The 25,482-nt window shown below is 35.2% G+C and overlaps 1 protein-coding gene and 1 pseudogene across 3 annotated transcripts in view; both read left to right on the top strand.

Moving 5' to 3' along the window:
- HMCN1 (hemicentin 1) overlaps positions 1 to 25,482 on the top strand; it is a 460,798-nt gene that overhangs the window by 229,297 nt on the left and 206,019 nt on the right. For all 3 annotated transcript variants that reach the window (XM_039881236.1, XM_039881237.1, XM_039881235.1), the window contains exons 7-11: positions 548 to 668; positions 1,608 to 1,871; positions 3,120 to 3,264; positions 6,604 to 6,725; positions 11,846 to 12,121. In XM_039881236.1, the coding sequence (XP_039737170.1) occupies positions 548 to 668; positions 1,608 to 1,871; positions 3,120 to 3,264; positions 6,604 to 6,725; positions 11,846 to 12,121 (928 nt within the window). The remainder of the gene's footprint in view (positions 1 to 547; positions 669 to 1,607; positions 1,872 to 3,119; positions 3,265 to 6,603; positions 6,726 to 11,845; positions 12,122 to 25,482) is intronic.
- On the top strand, positions 18,180 to 18,298 carry LOC120617855 (uncharacterized; annotated as a pseudogene).

The following is a 25,482-nucleotide window of genomic DNA, read 5'->3' as shown; positions in this document are numbered from 1 at the left end:
TTTGTGTCTCAGGCACTGCGTGCCCTGGCCAGACACTGGTGAGGCAAGCGGGCTGGTTGGCTGAAATCTGGATAATTTCTGCTCTCATGCTCATCCTGGCTATCTTCTCAGAGGCGGAGAGAAAAGAACTATCTTTCATAACCGCACCTGGGCTGTATAGGGGAGAAGATTTAGTCATTAATTCATTTCCTGAGTATTTGCTGAACATTTACCGTGTGAACCACAGTGAACAAATCAAAGGTCCATATCCTAAGGAGCTTTTACAGAGTCATTTCAGGCTCCTTCACTAGTGACTAAACTCCCAAGTCTTGTCCTGGGTCGATGGCATGACAGACGCGGAGCTGCTGGACCTCATTGGGCATGCAGTGTGTTGCTGAACTGTAATTTAGAGCGGTCCCTGCGATGTGTATTGTAGAACACTCAGTCCACAACCTTGATTATTGGACATCGATCTTAATTAAACACTCTGTAGTTCCCATATTGGTGTTTAGTGTGACCGCCATTCTGGATCAGCTGCTGATGGAGTTTGTCATTAAATGCTTTTCAGACGTCTAGCAGTGGAAGGCACTCTGTTCGCATCACCGGCCTCAGCACTATTGATTTCCGAGCTGGTTTTTCCCAAAAGCCCACCTTGGACTTCAAAAAAACAGTCAGCAGACCAGTGCAAGGTTCGTATGTGCTTATCACTTGAATTGGCATAATCTCCAAGTAAAAATATTTCTCAGAATGTCTGTGATTTTTTAATTCCGTGGTATTCGATAAAATTGGGAAGCATAGTATCTTCAAACATGATTGCTCTCTTAGCCTAGTCTCTGTTTTTCAAAGTGTAGTCCCAAGACTAGTGATATTGAAATCACTCAGGGTGATGGTCAAAAATTCAGATTCCTGGGCCATGCCCCAGATCTCTTGCATTGGACCCCAAGGAGGTAGAGTCTGGGAATATGTACTTTAAGGAGCACCCCAGTTGATGCCTGTACTTATTACACTTTGAAAACTACTGACCTGGATTTCGAGACTTCCTCTTACTAACATCTATAAATTGCCTTACTGTCAAGGTGAAAATGTGGATTGCGTGTGTCTATATATGGCTTAAAAATTAACGTATATTATTACATGATCAAAGGTGAAATTATTACTGATTTTTTAAAGCTTGTTCTTCCTTTTATTTTATTCATGCATGATTATTTACAGTTTTATAACCACCAAAAAGCTCAAACTTACTATGACTCTTTAAATTTCTTTTTCTGGCTCTTGTTCATTTATGTTTATTGCTGCAGTTTCTGGAAGGATACAGATAGTGAATCTTTAAAAATATTCATGAAATCAAACATCACATAACAACACAATATTCACAATTCAAATTTTTCTACATATACGTAGTTAAAATACCACAAAAACAATCACTTAGGAGTGCCTACATTTCTCTGGTCATGAATAAATTGTCTTTTACGTAGAAAAGTTTCTACAACTGGGCCACAGTGTGTTGGGCTGTCTGTGGTACTCATACTTGTGGTACTCGTTATCTGTTATTGTATTCAAAAACTTACTCGATGTCAAACCTTAATTGTGTATTACCTGTAAGTAATAACGAAGTCTTTCTCTTGTAGGAATACCTACCTATGTGCTGCTGAATACTTCTGGAATTTCAGTCCCAGCCAGAGTGGATCGTCTGGAACTTCTGAATATCTCGGGCAGTTCTCTTAAGACTATTCCTGTTAAATATTACCCAGATCGAAAACCTTATGGCATATGGAATATTTCTGACTTCATACCACCAAATGAAGCTTTCTTTCTCAAAGTAGCAGGCTATGATAAGGACGATTATCTCTTCCAGAGAGTATCGAGCGTTTCCTTCTCCAGTATTGTCCCAGGTGAGACATCATTTTATTCAACATTGGGTTATCGATAACTTCAGAAGGTTCCAACAGGTAAAGAATGGACTATAAAGTCAAAAACAATGTCCTCACATTGTTACTGGGTCACTGGATTGATGAGCACTTGCCTTTTAGGTAATGCACCTTTTCTTAACCATAAAATGGCACATCCAAAGTTTAATGTAAGTCTCACTGATTTTAGATCTGAAAATTTTAGTTACTTCTATCAGTGTAAGAACGTGAACTGGCAATTTCTCTCACTTCCCCTAAAAAACTTGGCACACGTGTTTAATGTGGGATTAAGCTATCTAAATTGGTTAAGTGGGCTAAATGTTTATGTACAGTTGTCAGAAACCTTCTACTTTGTGGTCAGTAGTTCATTGTACACAACTGATGATGACTCTGTCTTTATTTGGTAAGTTGGTTAGTTAGGTAATTAGTAAACTAGTTACTTATATGTTTGCTTTATATAGAGATGAGACACAGATTCGAGATTATTTGGAACCATCAGGTAGCATTTGAGTTTGTCTATACTTGAGCTCTTTCTTGAGGCTGATGATTGAACTCTGAAACTTTAGAACTATAGCTAGAACTGTAGACAAATTTGTAGAACGATTGTTTCTAATATTGTACTATTGAATGGGGGGTGGGGGGACAGCAATTTATCATTTATACATAAGGCTGTAATTTGGAAAATTCCGGAACAACTCTACAGCTATTGTTTAATAGCCATAGAATGGTGAGAATAGAACCAACCTCACTATTCCTCATATGCAGTATTCAAACTTACTTGTTGGAGCCCTTAAATTGAATACTTTAAAATCTATTGGATTCTTAAAAATCAGTTTTTCCGTTCTTTTTAGGAAAATAGTCACCCTGTAAATTCAAAGATGTGGGTTCTTTACATACATTTACACTTTTGAAATCAGAATGTGTTCTACAATTGGTGGTATATTGTAACTAATTTGGTACTTTTTTTTCTGTTTTGTAGTAAAAAAAATAATGTCACATGTTTAATCAATGGAGTCTTAGATTCAATGAATACTTTAGTAAGAGATTCATAGAGATACTGAAATTAATAAGCTTTGAGCAAAGATATGATTAAAGTGATTTTTAGTAATTTAGATTAACTGGAATGCAGAGGATTTACTGGAGTGATTTAAAAATGATGCTTTTGAATGGTTCAACAGAAAGCACCTAATATTGTTGTGACCTTCTTGCCCATGGTTTTTTTTTTTTTCCTAGATGCTCCTAAAGTCACAATGCCTAAGAAGACCCCAGGGTACTACCTGCAGCCAGGCCAGATCTCCTGTTCTGTCAAGAGCCTTTTGCCGTTTACCCTGAGCTTCGTCAGAAATGGAATTACACTTGGAGTAGACCAGTATTTAAAGTGTGTAAATGTTTTCATTGGTAGTAATTTATAGCATTAAACATCTGAATACAAATAATACTTATTTATAAAAAATACTTATTTTAATCTACTTTTTTACTGGAAATTCTCATTTATTTGCTCCATAGTCTTAGAATATAACAGTGAACAAAACAGACAGAGGTCTGTGCCCTGCAGAACTTCTATTCTAATGGACGAAGACAGAAAACAGATGATACATATAATGTTAATATAATACATGTTAGAATACATTTAAGAGTTGATTTGATTTTATAGAATCTGGATTTTATACAAATCGAGGGCCCCTTGTTAAGAAAAAAGATATAAAATTAAGAATAGAAAGTTAGGTACCGGACCTTGGAAGAATACTTACAAGTAAGAGGCCCTACAGTTTGAGCTTTGTTAGCTTCTGGGCAAATGTGTATCTGAAGCTGATTTTAAGTGTTATGAGAAATGAATCTGATTAACATTATGGCAAAATGTAGAGCAGGTTAATTGGGACGAGTAACGCTGGCAGGTGGGGTGCATGTGATTTTGGCCAAGTTGCAATTTTAAAATTCAGAATAAGGGACATTTGTGCAAAGACCTAAACATGGTGAGAGAAATGGCCATGCAGAAATCCAGAGAAAGGTGTGCGCATACCAGGGACAGCAAGTGCAAAGGCCCGAAGGCCAGAGTGAACAGGGCGTGTGGGAAAGACAGACAGGAAGGACATTAGCGTGGCCAGAGCCAGGTGAGCCAGGAGGAGAAAGGTAGGAGATGAGATCATGAGATCAGGGAAAAGTGATGTGTGCTGGGGGTGGGGTGACAGGTGGCCACTGCCTATGACAATGGGAGTGGGCTATAGGGCACCAACTGACCTTGTTAAGAAGGGTAATGCTTTTAGATAAAGCTAAGTAATCTAATCATAAAAATTAAGTAGACCTTGACAACTAGAGGATAATTTCTGGAAATTTTTTTTTTTTTTTTTAACTTACTGTGAAACAAACTACATTTTGGAATTATTTATAAAACTTCTACGCTTTTAATTAAATAGTAACATAAATAACTTCCATAAGATATTAAATATTTAACTGTCTTAGTTGAGACAGTCTCTTTATGGGGGGAGGTCATTTTAAGTCAAAAGTATGGCAGAAATATTCATTAGAACTTTAGAAATATTTTCATTATTTAAAGACCGAACTATATTATTTCCTGCTACTTTTTTCTCACATAGTATATCTTGATGATTTACTTAGCCGCATATTTAATAATGATAAATTAAACATAACTGACCAGGATATCAAATGATGAAGCTGCATAACTGAATGATGAAATCAAATAATCTGCTTCACGTTTAAATAGTAACATTTTTCAAAGACACGAGATTCTTTATAAACATTAATTCATTAATTCCATGCGGTTTCTGGGAGGTAAGCCACAAGAATTCTTTCTCTCGTTTTTTCAGCTCTGTGATCCAGAGATGTAACATGCCTTGCTGACATATATTAAAGCTTTTTGGATGTGAGGGTCTAAAGACAGAATTAAGCATGGGTGATGATGGATTGATACTCTATCCTTGATTCACTCACACATCTCTGCCCTACGTTTCCTAAGAACTTGAGACGTATGACTGAATCTTTGCCATGTGAACTGCTGAGGGCTGTAAGGGAGAGTTTGTTTGCATTCGCTGCAGAACTTATTTTTATATGACATATTCTTCTCCCTATTGCAAGGGTCAACTCTTTCAAACTTTTTATTGTGGCCATATTGTCTTAATATCAACTGAGAAGGCTACCTGAAAGAAAATTATTTTCATGTAATATTTTACAAATAAGAGAGGAACTAGGATAACTGTAAAGAATATTCCTCAAGCAATTTGTACACTGGTTGTGTGCCTTTGAACAAATTGTCTTTCTTTCTGGAGCTCAACTTTCTCTTTTTCGAAATGAGGGACTTGGAACTAGAAAAAATTGTCACTTTCTGTTCTAAATTTCCACATGTAAAGTTTTTGATAAATCCTAAAATATTTTCGGCTCTGAAATAGGTGCTACAAAGGACACAAAAGACATATGTGTTTCAAATTTCTGCCTTCCTGGAACTTACCAGTACCCCCTAGGCCACGACAGTTATAAACCCGGGTTTAGCATACTGCTACTAAGCATTCAAGATATAGCCTATGTGATCAGTACAGCATACAGCACAGTGTTAAGTCATATTTTGTTTTCTTCTGAACGTGACAATAAGGACCACTTATAGTCCCTATTGTATGCACAATTGAAAGGAAATGACATTAAGTGAAATGAATATTCTCAGTTACTAAAATATTTGGAACAATGATCTTAGTTTCTGATTTTGCCGGTGACAGGGACCACGCCCTAACTTTCTCTTACAAACTCTTAAGTTAGTGCTAAATATGTACTAAGTGCCCAGTTAGTCCTTTGTGGTCGTTTGATGATGGATGTCAAGAGTTATTATTGTGAGGTATTATATCTTACACAACTTTCTGACTTCAGTGGAAAGTGTCTTGACTCTGTAATAGGTTTTCATCTCATCTACATCTTGAATATTTAAAAAGGTAATAAATAGCTATACGAAAAAATTATAAGAAAAAATTATGAAAATATTTATGACATTTCAATCATTTTAAAACAAAATAATGCCTGTTTTCTAGACTATCGGAATCTTTTAGGTAAGGATTAAATATCTGTTACTCTATTACTAAGATATTTCTAGATAATGAGAAATAACTTGAACAGTGTTAGAAAACAAAGTATGTATTTATTAAATGGATGAATACACAATATAGCAAAGGGGTTTTTTTTTTATCTAAATGACGAAGTTGACAATGAAACAATTTTCTTTTTCTTTTCTCATTTTATACATAGATTGAAACAGAAATGGTATATAGCCTTATGTGGAGCTTATATATAAAGAAGTTAAAGAGAATTTATCTTTTTGGAATCAAAAAGTCTATTTTCTATCTTTAAACTGGTTGAATTGCTTTGTCTAAGAAGCTTACTGAACATGACCCAAAACTGAAAATGACAGAGGAAGGAAGAGAGGATTTAAGGAATGTTTCTCTAACAGCTCTTAATTTTATATTTCCCTAAAGAAATTTATAATCTCTATAACTTATTGTCTTTGATGTGTCTTTGCTCAGAAAAGAGAAGCTCAACTTTCTAATTAGGGTATAAAAATTGTGCAATGTTAAGCTATAAAGGATTCTGCAGCTTAATCTATTTATTTTCTTTACATCGTTATTTTGAATGGATGCTTCACAATAAATAGTGGAATCACTGCTTTCAGCTGGGTCTTATTTTTACAATAACTAAAAATGTTCCTGTTTCTTTACCCCAGAGAATCTGCCAGTGTGAACTGGGATATTGAAAAGGTCACTTTGTCTGACGAAGGCTCCTATGAGTGCATCGCCGTCAGCAGTGCAGGAACTGGACGGGCACAGACATTTTTTGATGTGTCAGGTAATTATCACTCAGTGCTTTGCAGTTGCCTGAGTGTTAAGGCAGCTCCGGAAATGAGATACCGCTCCCTATTAGTTGTGTGACCTTCTTTGGACCAATTACTTTAGGAGTGAGTGCCTTGGTTTCCCTAACTATAAAATAAAGATAATAATAGTAACTGTAGATGTGAGGATTCAATGAGGTAATCTGTGTAGAGCACTTAGAAGAGAGCTTGACACATAGAAACACTTAATAGACATTAGCTGTTATTTTTTGTTGTTGTTATTATTATTATTATTATTACTTATGGTGACATTGGTTAACTAAATCCAATAAGTTTCAGCTGTACACTTTAACAGTAAGGCATATATATATTTACACTGCGTGTTCACCTCCTACAGTTAGATTTCATTCTGTCTACCTCCTCCTTCCCCACTCCCCTCTACCTTCTGGTAACCACTAGTCTATTGTCCATGTCTATGAGTCTCTGTTTGTTTGTCCTGTTCATTTGTTGCTTTTAGGTTTATATCCCATATATAAGTGATATCTTATGATTTTTAACTTTTTCTGTCTGGCTTATTTCGCTTAGCATTATCTCGAGGTCCATCCATGTTGTCTCACAAATGACAGTATTTCATCTCTTCTTATGACATTCTTATTATAGGGGGCTTGATAATTTTTTTTTTGAAATGGTCATATAGCATTTTCCTTTGAGAAAATAAAATTAAGAAAAGGAATGGATCTCTTCTGACAATAATAAGGTTAAACTTTCTATTTCCCTCCCCCATATTCACAATGAGCAAGAGCTCTTATGAATGGATTCTGACATCTAAATTGAAGACAGTAATCAAAGTGAACACCGAAGATAGTAATGAAAATGATCACCTTCAAGAAACGCAGAACCTCAGTGGCTACAGTATTGGTATTAAGAAGGGCAGGAGACATGCTCATTCTTTTACATGTAAATGATATGTTTCTGATGAATAAAATGGGAGGCAAGGCTCAGATCATCTTATAAAGTAAAATATCTTGTCGTGAAAAAAATTATTTTCTCCTCTAATCTCCCAGAATTCTTAGGAAAACAAAACAAATTATCATAAATTATTAATGATCAGAATTTAAGCCACTTAACTCAGTATAAATTTAGAATTTATTTCAAACTGTTTTGACTGCATTATATTCTTCCTGTCTTGTAGATTACTGTTGCTATGTGTTTAATAGGAAGCTTATTCTGGCCTAAATGTGACTGCTGAGTTTATAACAATGTCTGTACATGCTTTTAGTATTGATCTGCATTTTCTTGAGACAATTTAAGACAAAAGAAGCTTTATAATTGTAGCATTGCTCAGAAGCCTAAGATTTATATTTGTTATCAATGAGTCCAAACTAACTTTAAAATGGAGGCATGCAAGCATGTTCTTTTTGCAGTAAATTATTTGTATTCTCTTATTCTTAGAAAAACAAAGTTTGTCCTCTGGAACAATTTAGCAAGTTGACATGCATCATAAAGTATTCACGTTTTTTCATCTCCAGTAATTATGAAAAGCATTGGAATTGTATCAACATTCCTCAGCTTCTGAGAAAACAAACACTTGAGCACTCCAGTTGGTTTCCCAGCAATATTAATTAATGGAAGGACGACAGGGAAAGAGGTCTGAGTGAGTTGATTCAGACATGCGTAGAAACTGGGAAGTGCCAGCAAGAACTTGTGAACTGACTTAAGAATTTATCAGCAACTTCTGTGTGCGTTCCACACATGCCCTTCTAATATGAGTCTCTGCCAGCCGAGCAGTGGTATCACTAGGAAATTGTACTGCGTCTAAGCCAATTTTCAGGAATTGTGTCCCACTCAGTCATGAAAGATGGAGGCAGAAGTATTGGTGGTAATGACAATGACTGTAAACAGCAGAAGGAGTGGATCTTACTTGCTGGGCTACCTTTGGCTTAGCTTTCGAGCCTCAAACCCCCAGCCCACTTCTGAATCTCCCTTAGGCTATGCCGAGGTCCCAGCTCAGCCACCCACTTTACCTACTTAGCAGCCACTGGAATCAAGTGCAAAGTCGCAGGATAATTAGATCTTATATCTTGGACAGGAGTGTTTGGAAACATGGCATTATGGAATAGCGATATTTTTGTATCACTGTGGACGTTATTTTATAAAGTAAAGATCACCCATGAGTGGTTTAAAGAAAAGCTAACATTCTGCCAATATGTTACCTTATTTTTTTTTCAGCATTTTCTTTTAGCTGACATGTGAAGGATTTGTGGTTCGTTGGAAACCTTGGTTATTGATTGTTTTAAATGCAAAGTAGGGGTAAAAAGCATTATACATCTATTTGCTTGCATATATACACATAGAAACTAATGAATAAAACTGCAGAAGGAAAAATTCTTTTCAAATAATATTTGATAGGTTAGTAATTTTGATGCAAAATTACATCAATTTTTTCTATTGAATTTCTTTATTAACACAGTCCCCCTTCCCCAACACATATGCGCATGCGCACACAGTACTAAAACTCTTGGTTTAAGTAAAATACTAGAGGAAACGTGTCAAGAGCATATCAGTGACAGGCAAACTTAAATTAAAATTGCAGTGATACCGTTTTAGAACAAGATAAGATTTGGAAATAATATTACACCACCTCATCATTTTATAGCTAAAGAAACTGAAGCCCAGAACAGACGAATGACCCATTTATGATCAGATGCATAGGTAGTGAGAAGTAGATTCCTGACCTCCTGACTCTCAGCCCACTGATCTTTATGAATGTCACAAGGCCTGTGCTTGTCATTCTTTCTCTTTCAGTTTTGAGGTTCTGCCTCTGGTCCCCTAATCCTACATTAGTCATTTTTTCACTTAGGGGTGACTGCCCCTCAGATTCCCTGAACCAGGCTATTTCTAGTTGTTTGTTATCTTGGCCTCTTTTGTAACTGCTGTCATCCTCCTTCATCATGTCCCCCATCGCCACCAAATTTGTTTACATATACGTAAATATTTCGGTGTGTTTATTATCTCTAGATATTTATGCATTGGTGGTATTGTATGTCATATTTCAAATCTCATCTGTCCCTGTATGTTATTAGAGAGTTGATATTTTATGTATTTGAATTTATGTATTTAAATTTATATTTATGTATTTGAATTTATAGACCCCGAGGCAGATTTTTGCATGCAAGAAGGGTATCGGGAAGTTTTCTAGGGAGAAGCACTTGTAAGGGAGTGAGGGACGTGGAAGAAGTTAGATTGTGACGTATTCACAACTAGAGCCTCAGTTGATCCTTCAGGGAACTGTGAAGCTGGGATGACCCTGAGTCGAGGCCTTCGTTCCCTCATGATGTGGTCACCAGAAGTGGAGTCCAGTAGAAAGAGGGCCTATCTCCGGGGATGTTAGCTCCCCTGGCTACGAGCTGATAGTATCTAACAAGCATAGCAGCTGGAGAAATGGGTGTCTTGGTCCTTAAGGGAGACCTAGCCATGTACTCAGCATCTCCTACCTGCCCACCATGCGGATCTTACATTTTCTAAAAACCTATAAAATCTCTAGTCTAGCTAAAGACATTTGTTTAAAAAGAACAAAAAAGAAAACTACACAAAATATCTTGTGGTCTTCAGAAAGATTTTGGTAGAGTGTGAACACATGCATACAAATAGTCAGTTCCTGGTCTTTGGTGGTCTGTCCCATCTTGTATGTTAGAGTCATAGACACTTAGCACTCGAAGGGGTCTTTAAGATAAACAAATTCAATCTTCTCAGTTTTCAGATGGGGAAACAAACACTGTGAGTAAATTGGCTTGTCTCACAACTAGTTAGGGGTTGAAGTAAGCAGCCTTTGATTGCCAGATGTAGCAAATAAAAACATAGGATGCACAGTTAAGTTTGAATTTCACATAAGTCTGTCTCAAATATTTCATAAGACTTAGTTATACTAAAATATCATTGGACGTTTCTTCAAAGTTCAAATTTAACAAAGCATCCTGTATTTCATTTGTCAAACCTAGCCAGACTCCAGTCAAAGCTTTCTAACCTTGCCATGTACTCTTTCCTCTTGATTCACTAGCTATTTTCAGAAAAGATTTAAAAAAATAACAGAATGATCAAAAATATATTTATTTTTATAATTTAAATTAGCATGTACTTCTTTAAAAATATTTGGGGTACATGGATAACTAAAGAAAAACCTGGAACATATATACGTTTCTTTCCCTCAGAGATAACCACCATGGTTTCGCATATTGCTTCCAGGCTTTGTTCTAGATTTATGATACTCATCTGCATTTATATACCATTTAAAATATAGAAGGATAATTTGAATATGTGATACTGTTTCATAGTTAAACTAAAACAGACATATTGGTTTCCAGCTAGCTGCAGCGGATCATTTTAAAGTATTTGGGCAGAGTGAGCATTATAGGAGCATTAAGATTTATTCTCATGTCTTAACTAGAGCAATAAGTGATTCTCTCTAGAAATATTAGTTAAATATTTAATTAGTAAGTGGCTTTTAACCACATCTGAAATGTGAATACATTAGTCAATGCCTTTTGTGTATACGGCTGTATGTGTACAATTTTATTAAAGGTCTATCCATACTATTAACTTGAACTTCTTAAATCAAAATGTTCCCCATCCCGGTCGGGGAACACTCGTCTTACTCTATTGTAGTATTGTGTCTTCTTAATGAGATTGTAATAACCCCCCTTAACGCTGTTACTATCATATTTTTGCCATATTTACCATAACTATTTTCTTTAAAACACTAAAAAAAAAAAAATTTAAATTAAAAAAAAGATAAACTCTGCTTTTTGCAAAATTCAAATCAAGATTTGACTTATTCCACAATCCTAAATGAGTCTAGTCATATTCTTTTGCCATGCCTCTTTGCTTCTCGCAACTATAATTTATAGATTTAGATTTGAATATACTTTGGTATGTAAACATGCACTACTTTTTAAAGCATCTTTCAACTAGATGATAACTTTCTAGAAGTATAGACATTGTGTATTAACGAATAAGTTTTTTCGAACTGCATCTTTTCTACTACATATCCAATACATACTCATTAAAATTTTAAATCATATCTATAAGTGAGCAAAATGGTTTTTTGGGTCTCTTGATTTGAATCTTTTCATTCACACAGAACCCCCTCCAGTTATCCAAGTGCCTAATAATGTTACAGTCACTCCCGGAGAAAGGGCAGTTTTGACGTGTCTCGTCATCAGTGCAGTGGATTACAACCTAACCTGGCAGAGGAATGGCAAAGATGTGAGACTGGCAGACCCAGCAAGAATACGGATCTCAGCCAACCTCTCATTGGAGCTGAGGACTGTGAAATCCACTGATGCTGGAGAATATCAGTGTCTGGTTTCCAGTGAAGGGGGATCATCAGCTGCTTCAGTTTTCCTCACAGTGCAAGGTACAGTGCTTATGGTAACTTCTGAGTTGTATAGTGTCTTTCTGTCTCTCTCCTTTGATCTCTATTCTCCTAAATTGGCCGAGAGTGACAGTATCTAGCTAAACAATTAAAGGTTGAATGATAGAATGCTTGTGGATATTGAGTGGCTTGAAGCGGACTAAACTGGAAACTAAAAGGTCATTAATACATGGGTGACTTTAAAGCTAACACAACTAATCCTAGTAATTGAAGACTTATTTTGAGAGAATAGAAATAGGAAGTGTCTCTGCATAATTCAATGTTTTTAAATTTTCCAATCTATCTTGTGGATTTTTAAAAAAATCTAATTGTTTTAATAATTGATTCAAAAATTTCTTCCCATTTGAGTATTATATTCTTGTCATATCTAACTAATTTATCTGTATTGTTTTAATTTAGGTTTAAGATGTTTCTCAACTTGGTGAAATTTTATTGAAACTTTACCAGAGTCGTTTTTCCTTTATTTATCTTACACACACACACACACAGTGCTTATTGAAAATAAACTAATGGTAAGCCAAACTTGAATTTTGTCTACATAGGCCAAATGTTCAGATAGCTGGAAACAGTATATTAACAATGGTTTAATGGCTACCAAAAATTTAATGGCTACCAATTATTCAGGAACATCAAATTAAGATCAGAAACTTTCCAAAGCAACTTTTTTAGTAGAATCATATTTGGCTTCTAAATGTCTATAGACCAGCTGGGAGTCTTAATATAATGAGCAAATTACTGTTGGCAGTTTTTCACTGTTAAGCTGAAAGTTTCGGTTGCTGCCTTAGCAGAATATTTCATTTCAGATCCTTGATGTGGGAAACTGATTACATCAGAAATGGGTCTGACTATTTGGTTATGGTATTAGAAACGATTTTATATCATGCCTGAAGTGACACTGTCAGATGATTTTTTAAACAAGGTTTTACCTAAGAGACTGACCATTGAGTTTCAAGGCTAGCTCTTAAAATGTTATTAATGGAAGAAAAGTGAAACTACCTGGAGAGGTAATAAAATGGTTGACATCTGACTCTGGTTTTCTCCCTGGTAGTTGAGATATAGTCTACAGTCTGAATGTGTGTCTTTTGTTAGTTGAGCAGGTGAAACCTCTAGGGAAATGCTGCTTTGGCAAATGGTCGCTACATTTCCACATGGTAAACCGCCTAGATAATTTGAGTCAATCCCCTTGAGATACTAGAATTTTGAAACTATTTTCACCAGGCTGATTGTTTCAGATAAAATGAATACTAATGGACTTAAGAAATGTGATCTTAGTTCTTTACCCTTTCTAAGTCCCCTAGAACGGGATTGTAAAATTAAATCAGAGCCTTCCTTGTTTACCCAGGTTAACATTTTAGCCCATTAGTATTCTGTTTAGTGAATGAGAAGAGTGCTTCTCAAACTTTCATAGATAATTAATTATCCAAGGAACTTAGTTTTTTAAAAGCAGATTTCTGACCCTACATACAGAGATTCTAATTCTGTAGGCTCAGTGTGGAGCCTGGGAACCTGCATTTACAACAGACCTGTCAGGTGGTTTCATGGACATGTTCTGAAGACAGCATTTGAATGTATTCTTCAGAATGAACCCTATAAATCTAGAAATGTGTATCTTTAAAGAAAGCCCTTGACTCTTCTTTTGGGTAAAATAGAATCATTATTATCCAATGATTTAAATAAGTCTTGAAGTAAGATGTTATCTAATATACAAAATATAAATACAAAAACATATGCCATTACAGTGATTATCGGCTAGTCTGTATAATCTCTAGCAGTGTAAATTTGTGTAGAGGAATTATTGTATGGCCTGTAGAGTTGGACTTGAGTTTGAGAGAGTAATTTGGAGGAAAAAAGAATGTTTTAAAAATCTAACAAAAACATATTCCAGAGTTGTCGACACTATTTAGAAAAAAATAAAGAGACTCTAGCTCATTGTAGCCATCTGTTCTATATCGTTGAATGCACTATGGAAAAGCTATGGATATGTGATGAAATAACCTTTGTACCTGAGATTATAATGCAGATAATGGAACTCTAAGATATATAAGTATGTAGCATTTATGAGACTATATCAAGACAACAGAAAGTAAAGAAAGAGTCAAAGATATAATTAAAGAAAATTATCCTAGGGAGGAAAAAAATTGTCCTGAATGAGCAAATTGACCAAGGTCAATGAAGGGAAAACTTCATATGGACATATCCTGGCTGAAATTTCAAATTCCTAACGTGAAGAAAAAACTCCATAAGCATACATACTAAACCGATATGTTGTAAAAAGAAGGATAAAAATCAGACTGGTGTCGGACTTGTCAGATATGCTAAAGGCTAAAAGATAATTACAGTGGAGATTCGTCACATTTTGGTCTTAGGGTCTGAACACTTTCCTATTTTTGGTAAGAATTCGTTATTATCTTGGTGGGAAGCAGAAAACCAGTGAGGTAGAGAATTCCCTTTTCCCATCCCACGGCAGGTCACATGAGGGAGTCAGCCAGTTGAAAGCTCCCAGTGGGACTTTGACTTTTGCAAGGACCATCGACACTAAAAAGCCTTCAGTTTTGGCAGCATCTTGGAATTTTGAGTCCAGTAGCAGCAGAAACAAATGTCCCAGTGGCCCTTTTCTGTCATTCTAACACGCTGTTTCTTTAGCTGGGTTCTCAGCTGCCTTTCTTCCTTTGGTTTCTAAAGAAACAACACCTTTGGTTTCTAAAGAAACACACTGTTTCTTTAGCTGGGTTCTCAGCTGCCTTTCTTCCTTTGGTTTCTACCTGATAGCCAGTCTTCTTTTGATTCTGTAGTTCAAAAAATGTGCTTCCAATGAATTTCTATCCTGCTTCAGTTAGCCAGGACTGGTTTCTGTTGTTTACAACTGAAAACTTTAACTAGCACAGTAATGGAAAAGACACATGTAGTTTTGAAAGAAAAGATTGGGATCCAAGAATTTAAGATCTAGTTAAATTGTCTTTCCTATGAAAAGCCACCAAAAGAATATTCTCAAGTTTTCGAGGATTTAGGAAAAATGCCAAACACATAACCTTCTTAAAACTATTTATTGAAAATGATAGTTAACTGCCTTAGATTTCTTTAAAAAGAAAAGATATAAAAATTGGAGAGGCTATGGTATAAGGAACTGGTGAATTTCCCTTAGTAACTATTTAGACTCATTATCAGTTTATCAGAAGAGCCTTGAGAAGAAATGCTGATCTCAGAAGCGATGGCTGATTGAATCAGTCATTTTAATGAGCATTGAGAATGTGGCTGATTGAATTAGTCATGTTAATGAGCATGTGAGAGAATGTGAATGGGTTGATATGCTTATTTCATCATGAGATTTCTTGCTATGGAGATAATGTTATAATTAGACACAGGAAATTTCTCAGAAAAGGGATTCCCTCAAGCAGGGTTTACCACAAGACTTGGAAGTCGATCTATGCAAGCAAATACATAAACAAAAGGTACCACAGCTATGCTAGGAGACAAAAAAAATAGGTTAATATATATAAAAATATGAATATGATTGTTTGGAAGCAATGGAACTCTTAGTGACTTTTTTTACTATTGCTTTTTTATACTTGAAAAAAGTATTTAATAGGAATGGATTTTTTTAAAGCTTTTTGTAAATAATATTTAAAATTTTCTGAAAATGCTCACATTAATTTATTTAGAGATTGAATTATGTATGACTAATATATTTTTATTTCTTTTTAAATACATTTTTAAATTTTTGAATTATAGTTGGCATGCAATATTGTATTAGTTTCAGGTGTAAAACATGGTGATTAAGCATCTGTATAACTTATAATGTGATTACCCCAATAAATCTAGTACCCATGTGATATCACACAGTTATTACAATATTATTGACTATATTTCTTATGCTATATTTTACATCCCTATGACCATTTTGTAACTATCAATTTGTACTTATTAATCCCTTCCCTGTCTCACCCAGCCACCTACTTGGGAAGTTTATCTCATATCTGTAAAATTTTAGGAGTTATTCTATATATTTTTAAATCTTTTTTGGTATTTAACAAGTATCCACCACAGGGACATTTTGTAAATTAAAAAGTCTCATAAAACAATCAAACTTCAGGTGTCAAGTTAGAACTTTTGACAGTACAAAAATTTATATTTGAAAGTTCAGGGGTCTGGAATTTTATAGGATTATATTACAGAGTAAGCTGTTTTAAATGATTTCTTCGCTAAAGTGAGATTGATAAAAATGAATAAATAAATGAAGAATTTCGATTGATAATTAAATTAGGTTTTCTTATACTGCACAACCCTGTATGAGAGCCGTGAAAGTCCCTTACTATCTCCCTCTACTTCCTCTTTGCACAATTTTCATAGGAATAAATTTTGATTTGTAGAAGTCTATATCCATGTTTAAATAATAAAATTGTTTTTATTAGCTCGTTTCTTTTTCTAGACATTTTAATACATCGAATTCTTGATAGTTAAGCTTTTCATTTTTGGAGGTTGACCTGAGACCTAAAATGAAATCCCTCAAATCGTTACTTGCTGTCAATAGTTAATTCTATTTACTGCCTTGTTGTTTGTTTGATGTCTCAGTATGAATCAGCACAAATGAATAAGAAACTCTGTTAAAATACTGGCTTTTTTTTGCCTTCTGTACTAAGAATCTACTAAGGAGTGGATTGAGGCCTTTGGATTTGAAAGAAAATATTCTAGTGAAGTTTTGCATCAAGTATTCATAATAATACCCAAGGAGTATGTAGTTTGACTATAGAAATATTTACATTCCTAATTCGTTCTATGGTGACTGTAAACTTTATGAAGAAGAAAGTTTAATTATTCACTTTCTTTATCTGATCAATGTGTTCTGTTGACTCCACAGTTAGGGGCAAGCTTCTCTTATAATACAGTCTATTTCCATGCAATAAAATGTGCAAATGAATATTATACATTTTATTTTCTTTCGTCTTTCATCCAGTGCTTCTAGGTGCTATATAAATGTTAGATGTCAGAAATTATTATTTAAAAAGCTGCACACCAAGGACATTTTCGTTTCCAGCAAAAATGGACCGTGAGAAAATGTATGGTAAGCCAAGCCTGCTGGATTTAAGTGAGTTAGAAAGAAAGATGTCCAGATATAGGACAGCTTAAATGCTGGAGTCTGATAGTGGAAGAAAGATAGTCATGCTTTCACAGTGCTGGGAAGAGATGGAACAGATGAGGAACCAGCAGACACTTCAACCCTCTCAATTATTTACATAAAGCTATAAACATTTAAACATTTTTAAGACTTCATGACATACATTTTGCCATCTAACCCTTACAAATTGTGTTATTTGTAACTGTATTTTGCCTGTAAAGAACTGGAGTCTCTGAGGGGTTAGTGGCTTGCCCTAGGGTACGAAGCCAGCGAGTGGCAAAGCCCAGATCTGAGCTAGGTCTCTCTGCTGTTGTTCTTCACTGTGTACAGAAATATCTATATATGCTATTGGCAGGCCTAAGGTACAGGAAGGTAGGGGAAAGTACAAAAAATGAAAATAAATAAAGGGTTCATGAGTACGGATAGAAAAATGAGAGTGCTGAGATTTTTTTTTTTTAACAAAATAGAAAAGGAACAGGCTACAAGTCCTTGTCACATGGACAGAGAATCTCTGGAAGTCTCAGCATTGTGCATGATGATCACTGCTTGATTTAATTCCCAGCCACTCCCCTTATTCCTCCCTGTTCTGGTACCTTACAAACAGCAGCCTGGTTAGATCCCAAGAGTCTGGTGAATCCTTTGACATAAGTTCTGGTAGAGTAGCTGCTAAGGAGCAGTCTAGAAGAGAGAGAGAAATGTAAGTATGCTACTAAAACAATCACACAAGAAAATGTAAGGTAACTGGACTGTAAGCTCCACCAAGCAGGGCCGAATGGTTTTTTTAGTGCCTGACATAGTATTTAGTGCACAGTGTTGCATGCATGTGTGCATGTCTGTGAGGAGAATGAGAAGCAGAGCTTTCAGGCAAGAGAACTTTTGCCAAGTATAAAAATATACTTATGGCATAGCATGTGCTAAAAAACTATTTGCTACGGCCATGCCACCCTGAACGTGCCCGATCTCGTCTGATCTCAGAAGCTAAGCAGGGTCGGATCTGGTTAGTACTTGGATGGGAGACCACCTAGGAAGACCAGGTGTTGTAGGTGTTAAAAAAAAATTTTTGATTCAAATCACCCCTGAACATCGATTAATGTTTATGAGTTATTATGTTATAAATGAATTATCCAACCAAAAAATAAATTCTGTTTCTAAAGATTAGATATTCGTAATACAGGAAATATACTTTGATATTTTTATATATGAGGGAAGATGTGTGATATTTGACTATTATGAATAAAAATTGTGTTAGAGCTAATACTAAACAGTAGAAATACTTACTGCCGCACCTGCAGAAAGGTATGATATGTTAGGAGCGCTTGGTTACTGAGAGTGCAAAACTGATAATAATCATTTTGGTGATGGAATCGTCCTTTATACTATTTCCCACAATGCTATCTAAATAATACTGTGTCATAGTTATACTTTTCTTTCCCTAAAAATGAAACAAATACTAAAAGATATGAAGTGAATGACCAGAAAATACATTGCTAGAAAGAGTCAGAGCTGGTGTCTTATTTGTTAATTTGTTTATACATTTATTCACTCATGCATGTAACCACCAAAAATTTAAGTGTCAGGCGTCATGCTCTTTGCTGAGGATATAAATGAGAGGAAAACGGCATCTTTCCTCACCATAAACACATGGTGAGAAGAAAGGAATAAGAAAGGAAATAACTAAATGAAATGAATAAATATTTACAACACAACATGATAAGAACTACAGCACGGTACTGCTGTACAGGAGCCTTTGTATCTGTCTCAGTGACGAGTAGAGATAGAGAAGGGCTTCACACAGAAAGTGGTGCCTGAGGTATCCACTGGAATATGAGTCAGCATTTGCTGGGTAGAAGTCCGGAAAAAGCCTTTGTAGATGGAAAAAATACACGTGAAAAGCCACGAAAGAATGAGAACACAGATGGGGGCCTTACTGAGAGCAGAGGGTCAGCAAATATGGAGACCTGTCTCCATGATGGTGTGATGATCTTCTTCCTGCTGTCTTCATTAGCTTTTTCATATACAAGTAGAAGAATCGTTTAGGTTTGTGGTTTGGGGAGGTTGGTTCAGCAAAAAGACATGGTAACTGGAGAAAAAGTGGTTGCAGTGATGCCCTGTGTAGGCTGGGTAAGGAAAGGAGCAAAGATTAAAGGCATGATCTGATAGATTGGAATGAAAAAGAAGGTTCCAAGGAGTTGTGGCCACGACGAAGTTGGAAAGTAAGGGTCAGGGAGCGACAGCTGGAGGGATGGGAGGTTGTGAACCTCAGGTCGGACTCCCAAGACAAGTAAGTATTCTTTCAAGTGAATTGTGGGTTGCTTCCCTAAGAAGATAACTAAGGTGGCAAATTAATTTGTCCAGCAATATAGATTAATTTTCAGATTATTAAGTCTTTCCATCAAAAAATGCTATGAAGATCTGCTTTCATATGTTTTGATTCTGTTACGTCTTTTGCAAAATTATCCTTTTCTTGAGTACCATAACCAGTTTTTAAAGACTTACTTTTTTAGAGCAGTTAAGGTACAGAGCTTGCCCGTATCCCCTGCTCCCACGCATGCACAGCCTCCCCCCATTATCACCATCCTCCACAGAGTGGTACACTTGTTACAGCCGATGAGCGCATCCTTATCACCCAAAGTCCATGGTTTACGTTAGAGTTCACTCTTAGTAATGTATATTCCATGGGTTTGGACAGATGTATAATGACATGTATGCATCATTACAGCACCATGCGGAGTAGTTTCACTGCCCTAAAAATCCTCTGTGCTCTGCCTGTTCATCTCTCTCTCCTGCCCTTCCAGCCCCTGGAAACCACTTACCTTTTTACTGTCCCTATAGTTTTGCCTTTTCCAAAATATTATATAATTGGAATTATATAGCAAGAAGCCTTTTCAGATTGGCTTCTTTCACTTAGCCAAGTGCATTTAAGGTTACCCTATGTCTTTTATAGCTTGATAGCTCATTTCTTTTTAGCCCTGAATAACATTCTATTTTCTGATATATAATTCACTTTTTTTAGTCAAAATATATCCTTGTCTTAATTGAGTGGATCAGGAGATATATGTACTTATATGTAAAGCTTTAATAGTATCCCAATATGCCATAGAATAATAATGCTAATTATGATTTGCCACCTTTTTTCCATATCAAATGAGAATGTAAGTCTAAACTTTGGCCTTTCTTATTTGGAAATTATGTGATTTTGGAAAATTGTTATAAAGAGGCCCAGTAAAGACATTTTCTAGTCAGTGCTAATTGTCATTTAAAGACTTTCTAAGTAAGAAAGAATAAAAATGATAATTCTGTCCTCATCAATTATATTTATTGCCTCTATCTGTTTTGGTTAGTCACCAAAAGACGCTCCGGAATTCATGATATTTTTTGTTGCTGTTGTTCAGGAAAGAACAAAAATAACATCTTATAGAAGCACTTTTAATGTAGAAATAATTTTATACTAGGAATTACTTAAAATGAATAGCAAGGCAGCAAACATTTGTTACATACTCTTATGTTGAGAAAGTAAAAATTATAAATTTTTAAGAAACCTTGATGCATAATTGCCATTAAGATTTCGTCATTAAAATGGAAGCTAGCCTCAATTTGTCATTGTATGTCTCTGAAATTATTGTCCTTCTCTCATTAACTGAATTTCATAACCACCTTGGTGTTTGGGCGTGGATTTTTTACAAATCCTTTATATAACAGTCAAGATGTTGTCCTTGCCTGTGTGTTTTATTGTCAGTGCACCACCTATTGGTAAATCAGTGAATTAGAGACCTCTCGAAATTTAACACACCTTTCTAGTCCAGCACTGTCCAATAGAACTGTCTATAGTGATGGAAATGTATATCTATACTGTCCCATGTGGTAGCTGCTACCTATATGTGGCAGTTCAGCACTGAAATATGGCTAGTGCACATAAGGAACTTGTTTTGAAATTTGATTTAGTTTTAGATATTTTAAATTTGTACGACCAGTGGCTACTTGTATTGGACAGCACAACTCTAGTCTTTTCTGGAGAAGGAAGAAAAGCAGAAATAACAATTGCTGAAGTCTTAGGAAACTTATTGCAAACACCATGATTAACCACTATCATAATTCATTTGAATTATTGCCGTTTAGGAATAATTATACCATTTTGGAAAGGTTGTAGCCAGGCCTTCATATTTCCACCAGTGAGATCATTTGGAAACGATGCATTTAATTCCATATCTTTGGGATTTCGGTGGCCCTTGCCTCTTTTCCCAGGCAGTCGGTCTCTGTTTTTGCTTTGGTTTGTTAGGTTGATTGATTGGTTTTTAGTTTTCTTCCTATGCTCTTTGGAAGGAATCCTTGGCCACTTGTGTAAACTCTTTAGTAGGCATGGGAAAACTTAAAAATGATAAAGTATATTTCATTGACATTTCTGCTCATTGAAAATTAAGAATTTAAGTGAGCAAGCACCCATTCATTGCAAATCATTCTTAATTAAATTTTGTTACTCTCCTTGTATAAGCTTCATGCTTAAAAGTTAGCGTCAGAACTAGCTGGGGTTACCTCCCTAATCAGACATGGAAGTAATGCATTTATTTGTGAACAATGTATGTTTTAAAAACAGATTGATCTAAATCAGAAAGCTCACATCTGTTAAGATAAGATATAGCTCCTAATCACAATTCTCAGCAGACTCAATGATAATGATGTAACTTTCTGAAATTAGCTTTTTCTACTGAAAATACAGATATTTAGAAAGAGAACCAGAGATCTTGTAAAATACATTTTACAAGCTGTACGATTCAACAGAAATTAGGTTCAGTAATTAAATACTAATTTTTTTTTCATTTCTCATGGAATATTGCTTGGTGTTAGATCATCCAACATTTTAGGGGAATATATTAATTATCCACAATGAAAAACATATTTAGGAACAGTTGTAAACCAGTTCTATTATGTTTTCAGAACTATAAATCAATTAGGTGGTTAGGCTGAATATAGATTTTAACTCTCTCCAAAATGAGGGTGTTTACTTAGGAAATATTATGAGGCTCAAGTAAGAAAAGAGACTTAATACTAAAAAGTAATGTATGGAATATCTTTCTTCTCATCAGAATCTTAATTCCTTATCACAAAATTATCACTAGGAATATTTAGAAGCTTGGGAATCTTCCGTCACAGAGACCCACTGACAGCCTCGAAAGACTTCTTTCCAAAATGTAATTTAATGCCTTTTAAAACAACAGTTGACAGTTAGTTGTTCCAGTGAAACAAGATCCTTTTGTGGGGAGGGGAATAAAATCTTCTGAAACTTTATAATCCTACTTCTTTTGAACGTGGAAAATTATTGAGACAAAAATCCTTTCGTGGCCAATTCTGTTAATCGAATTGCTTTTTGAGGTAATGAAAGGGCTCTAGACCAGGAGTTGGGGTACTTGGGACTTATTTTCAGGACTCATGCTTTACTCCTCTTTCCTTCTGTGCTATTTTCCCCTGACCACGCAAACACAGTATTATTGATTTTTAAAACTGAATCTCCAATGCCATTTTTATTTATGTACATTTTGGGGGACACACACTATGCGAGTTTTCCCTAAATATTGCTTTAAATGTCCATTCACTCAAACCCTTTGTCATTTCTTAATTACCCTAGAATAAAATATATGTTCCTCAGCCCACCCCAAACTGACTTCTCCTAATTCTTTTAACATTTAATCTTCAGTGTTTATCCTCATAAAACAACGCATGAAGAAGAAAAAAGTAAATATGTTTCTTTTCAATATATGAATAATATTTACCTTAAAAGACTCACATATTGAGATGTATTTTGCTTTTATTTATTTCTCCTAAATATGGGTAACTGAATATTTGAACTTGCTATTAAGGCTTCACCTCTAATTATGAATTAACAGTAGAGAAACTATCAGATTAATTCTTTTGCGCCATAAAATATTACTGATGCTGCTAAACTTCATAGGTCAGAGGAATATCAGCCAGATAATTTTTGATGTCTGTTGATGAGTTTTGAATTTTCTTAGTATCGAATTTCTCAGAATGATGAATAAGTACTACTCTTGTCCTGTCTCTGGCCTCCCGAACTAAGTTGTTGATGGTCCCTGAATGTTTTCTTTGCCAGGCTCCAAGTCCATCACGCCTTCGGCGGATTTCTGTTTCCTACTGCTTCGACTCTAGCCCCTTCTTAGTCACTTTCAGGTCCTCCATGATTTGCCCCAACTACACTTCCCATTGCTTGAGTCATGGAGGGCATCCTGACTGCCTCCAAAATACATTCCTCTCATTCTAGTTCTAAGACTGAGCTCTCAGAGCTGTTTTGACTTTTAAATCCCCACCCAGATTCTACCTGTAATGTGAAACCCTCTCATTGTGGTCAATTTCATCTGGTTCTATTGCCCGAATTATATTATATATACTGTGAAATACTTACTGACAGCCTCAACTTTTTTTTTTAATTGTAGTGCCTTGCACGGAGGGGAAAAAAAAACACATACCACAATTTCACTCAATAGATGTATGTTCCTTAACTGCTGAATGTACCTCAAAGTAACAATCACGGAGCAGAGGGAAGATATGGGTCATCTTTCCTGTGTCCATGTTAACGTCAGTGGTTTATTTGAGTCACATTAATAACTTTAGTTTATTATGTATTTTCTCCTCCACTTGTAGCACATGCCAGCTTATAACTGCTTACATTTAACACCACATTTTATAGCAAAATCTGATAATTATCTCATAAAAAATGTATAGAGAAGTCATTTTAAAGTATTATTTAAATTAGTTCTCCATAATTTAAAAATTCTGTCACGTAAGTGAGTTTTGCAAAATTTTATGAAATCGTCCAAAGCAGTTTATCACTTTTAAGGTGACACGGTGGCTGTTAAATTTCCAAAGGAGCAGAAAATTAAACGGGGTGGTATTTATTTATACAGTATAAGTTTAAGTTTTTGTTTAAAAGAGACTATTTTTCCGTTTATCTGGAAACCGAAAAAAATTCCTGTTGATTTTTTTAGCTGTTATTTTGAGGAGGATTTTTAAAGCTGAAGAGGAACACAAGTTAAGTGTGAGCATAGTCCATGTATAGATGACATTTCCACAGTCACATGCCGCCAGGTGGAAATCTAAGGGCTGGACACAGTTTCTTTTCTCCTTCATGTTATGTCTGTATAAACATTCGAAGTATTAATTTGTTTTCTGTGGTGTCAGGAAAGGGTGGGTGTCTGTGACTAATTAGTTCATGTCACCAGAGAGAGTATTGCGATGAAAGAGGAAACATTTTTCAAGGTGATTGATGAAGTCAGTTCCTAATGACCAAAATTACTTCACTAAGTATGAAATTGATATTATCATTACCATATGCTCATTATATCGTCATAACTCTTTTTTAACACGTGCCAGGTGACTAGGTATTAGCATGTTTTGTGTTCCCATTAGTAAAATATGGGAAAACTAAGTTTATCTATTTATATTGAAATTTCTAATAAATTTTGAGTATCTAGAAACCTCAAGTTTCAGAAGAATCAAATAAGGTATTATAGATATTATTTATTGGCAGGATGTATAATCTGAATAGAACATGCAGGTGTGAGAGCTATGACCAAGTTTCATTTCTGAATATCTAGGTAATATATATGTAAATGAATATTTTAAATACTGTAGTACTTATTTTATTTTTTGTCATACTTTGCCATATAATTGAATATTAGTAAAAACAAAAATTACATAGTACCTACTACGTGCCAGGAATTATTCTAAGCGTTTCGTGTTTATTAATTTAGCTAATCCACAAGAACCCTGTGAGTTAGGTACTATTATTGTCCCCATTAAGGTTTGGTCCAGATTCATGGATTATTTAACCATTTTGGGTCATAGTTCTTTATCTATAAAATAGCAATAAAACTTTATAGAGTTGTTGTGGAAAATAAATGATGGGGCTAGAAGATGGATACCTAGCTGATAATGGGCACACAATAACTTTTGCCCACCCTCCTCTATCAGTGAACTGACCACTAGAAAGAGGTTTAGTCCCTCATTGTACATAATATGCTTTCATATACAGTATTCTATGAGATCTTTGAAGTCAAAAAAATGTGAAACTTAATAGGTAATGTCTGTCGTGTGCAAGAATGAAAAAGAAATGTGTCCAAGTCCTCTAAATATACCAGCGGTGAAAAATATTTTAAGTTTGTTGCTAAAATAATTCAAAGCATTGCCATTATCTTACTAATTTGTAGATGACAATTAAGTC

This window comes from Pteropus medius, unplaced genomic scaffold (genome assembly GCF_902729225.1).
Source record: "Pteropus medius unplaced genomic scaffold, Ma_sr-lr_union100, whole genome shotgun sequence".
Classification (NCBI taxonomy): domain Eukaryota; kingdom Metazoa; phylum Chordata; class Mammalia; order Chiroptera; family Pteropodidae; genus Pteropus; species Pteropus medius.
Note: the sequence above shows the minus strand (reverse complement) of the source record. Positions and strands in the feature narration are given on the sequence as shown.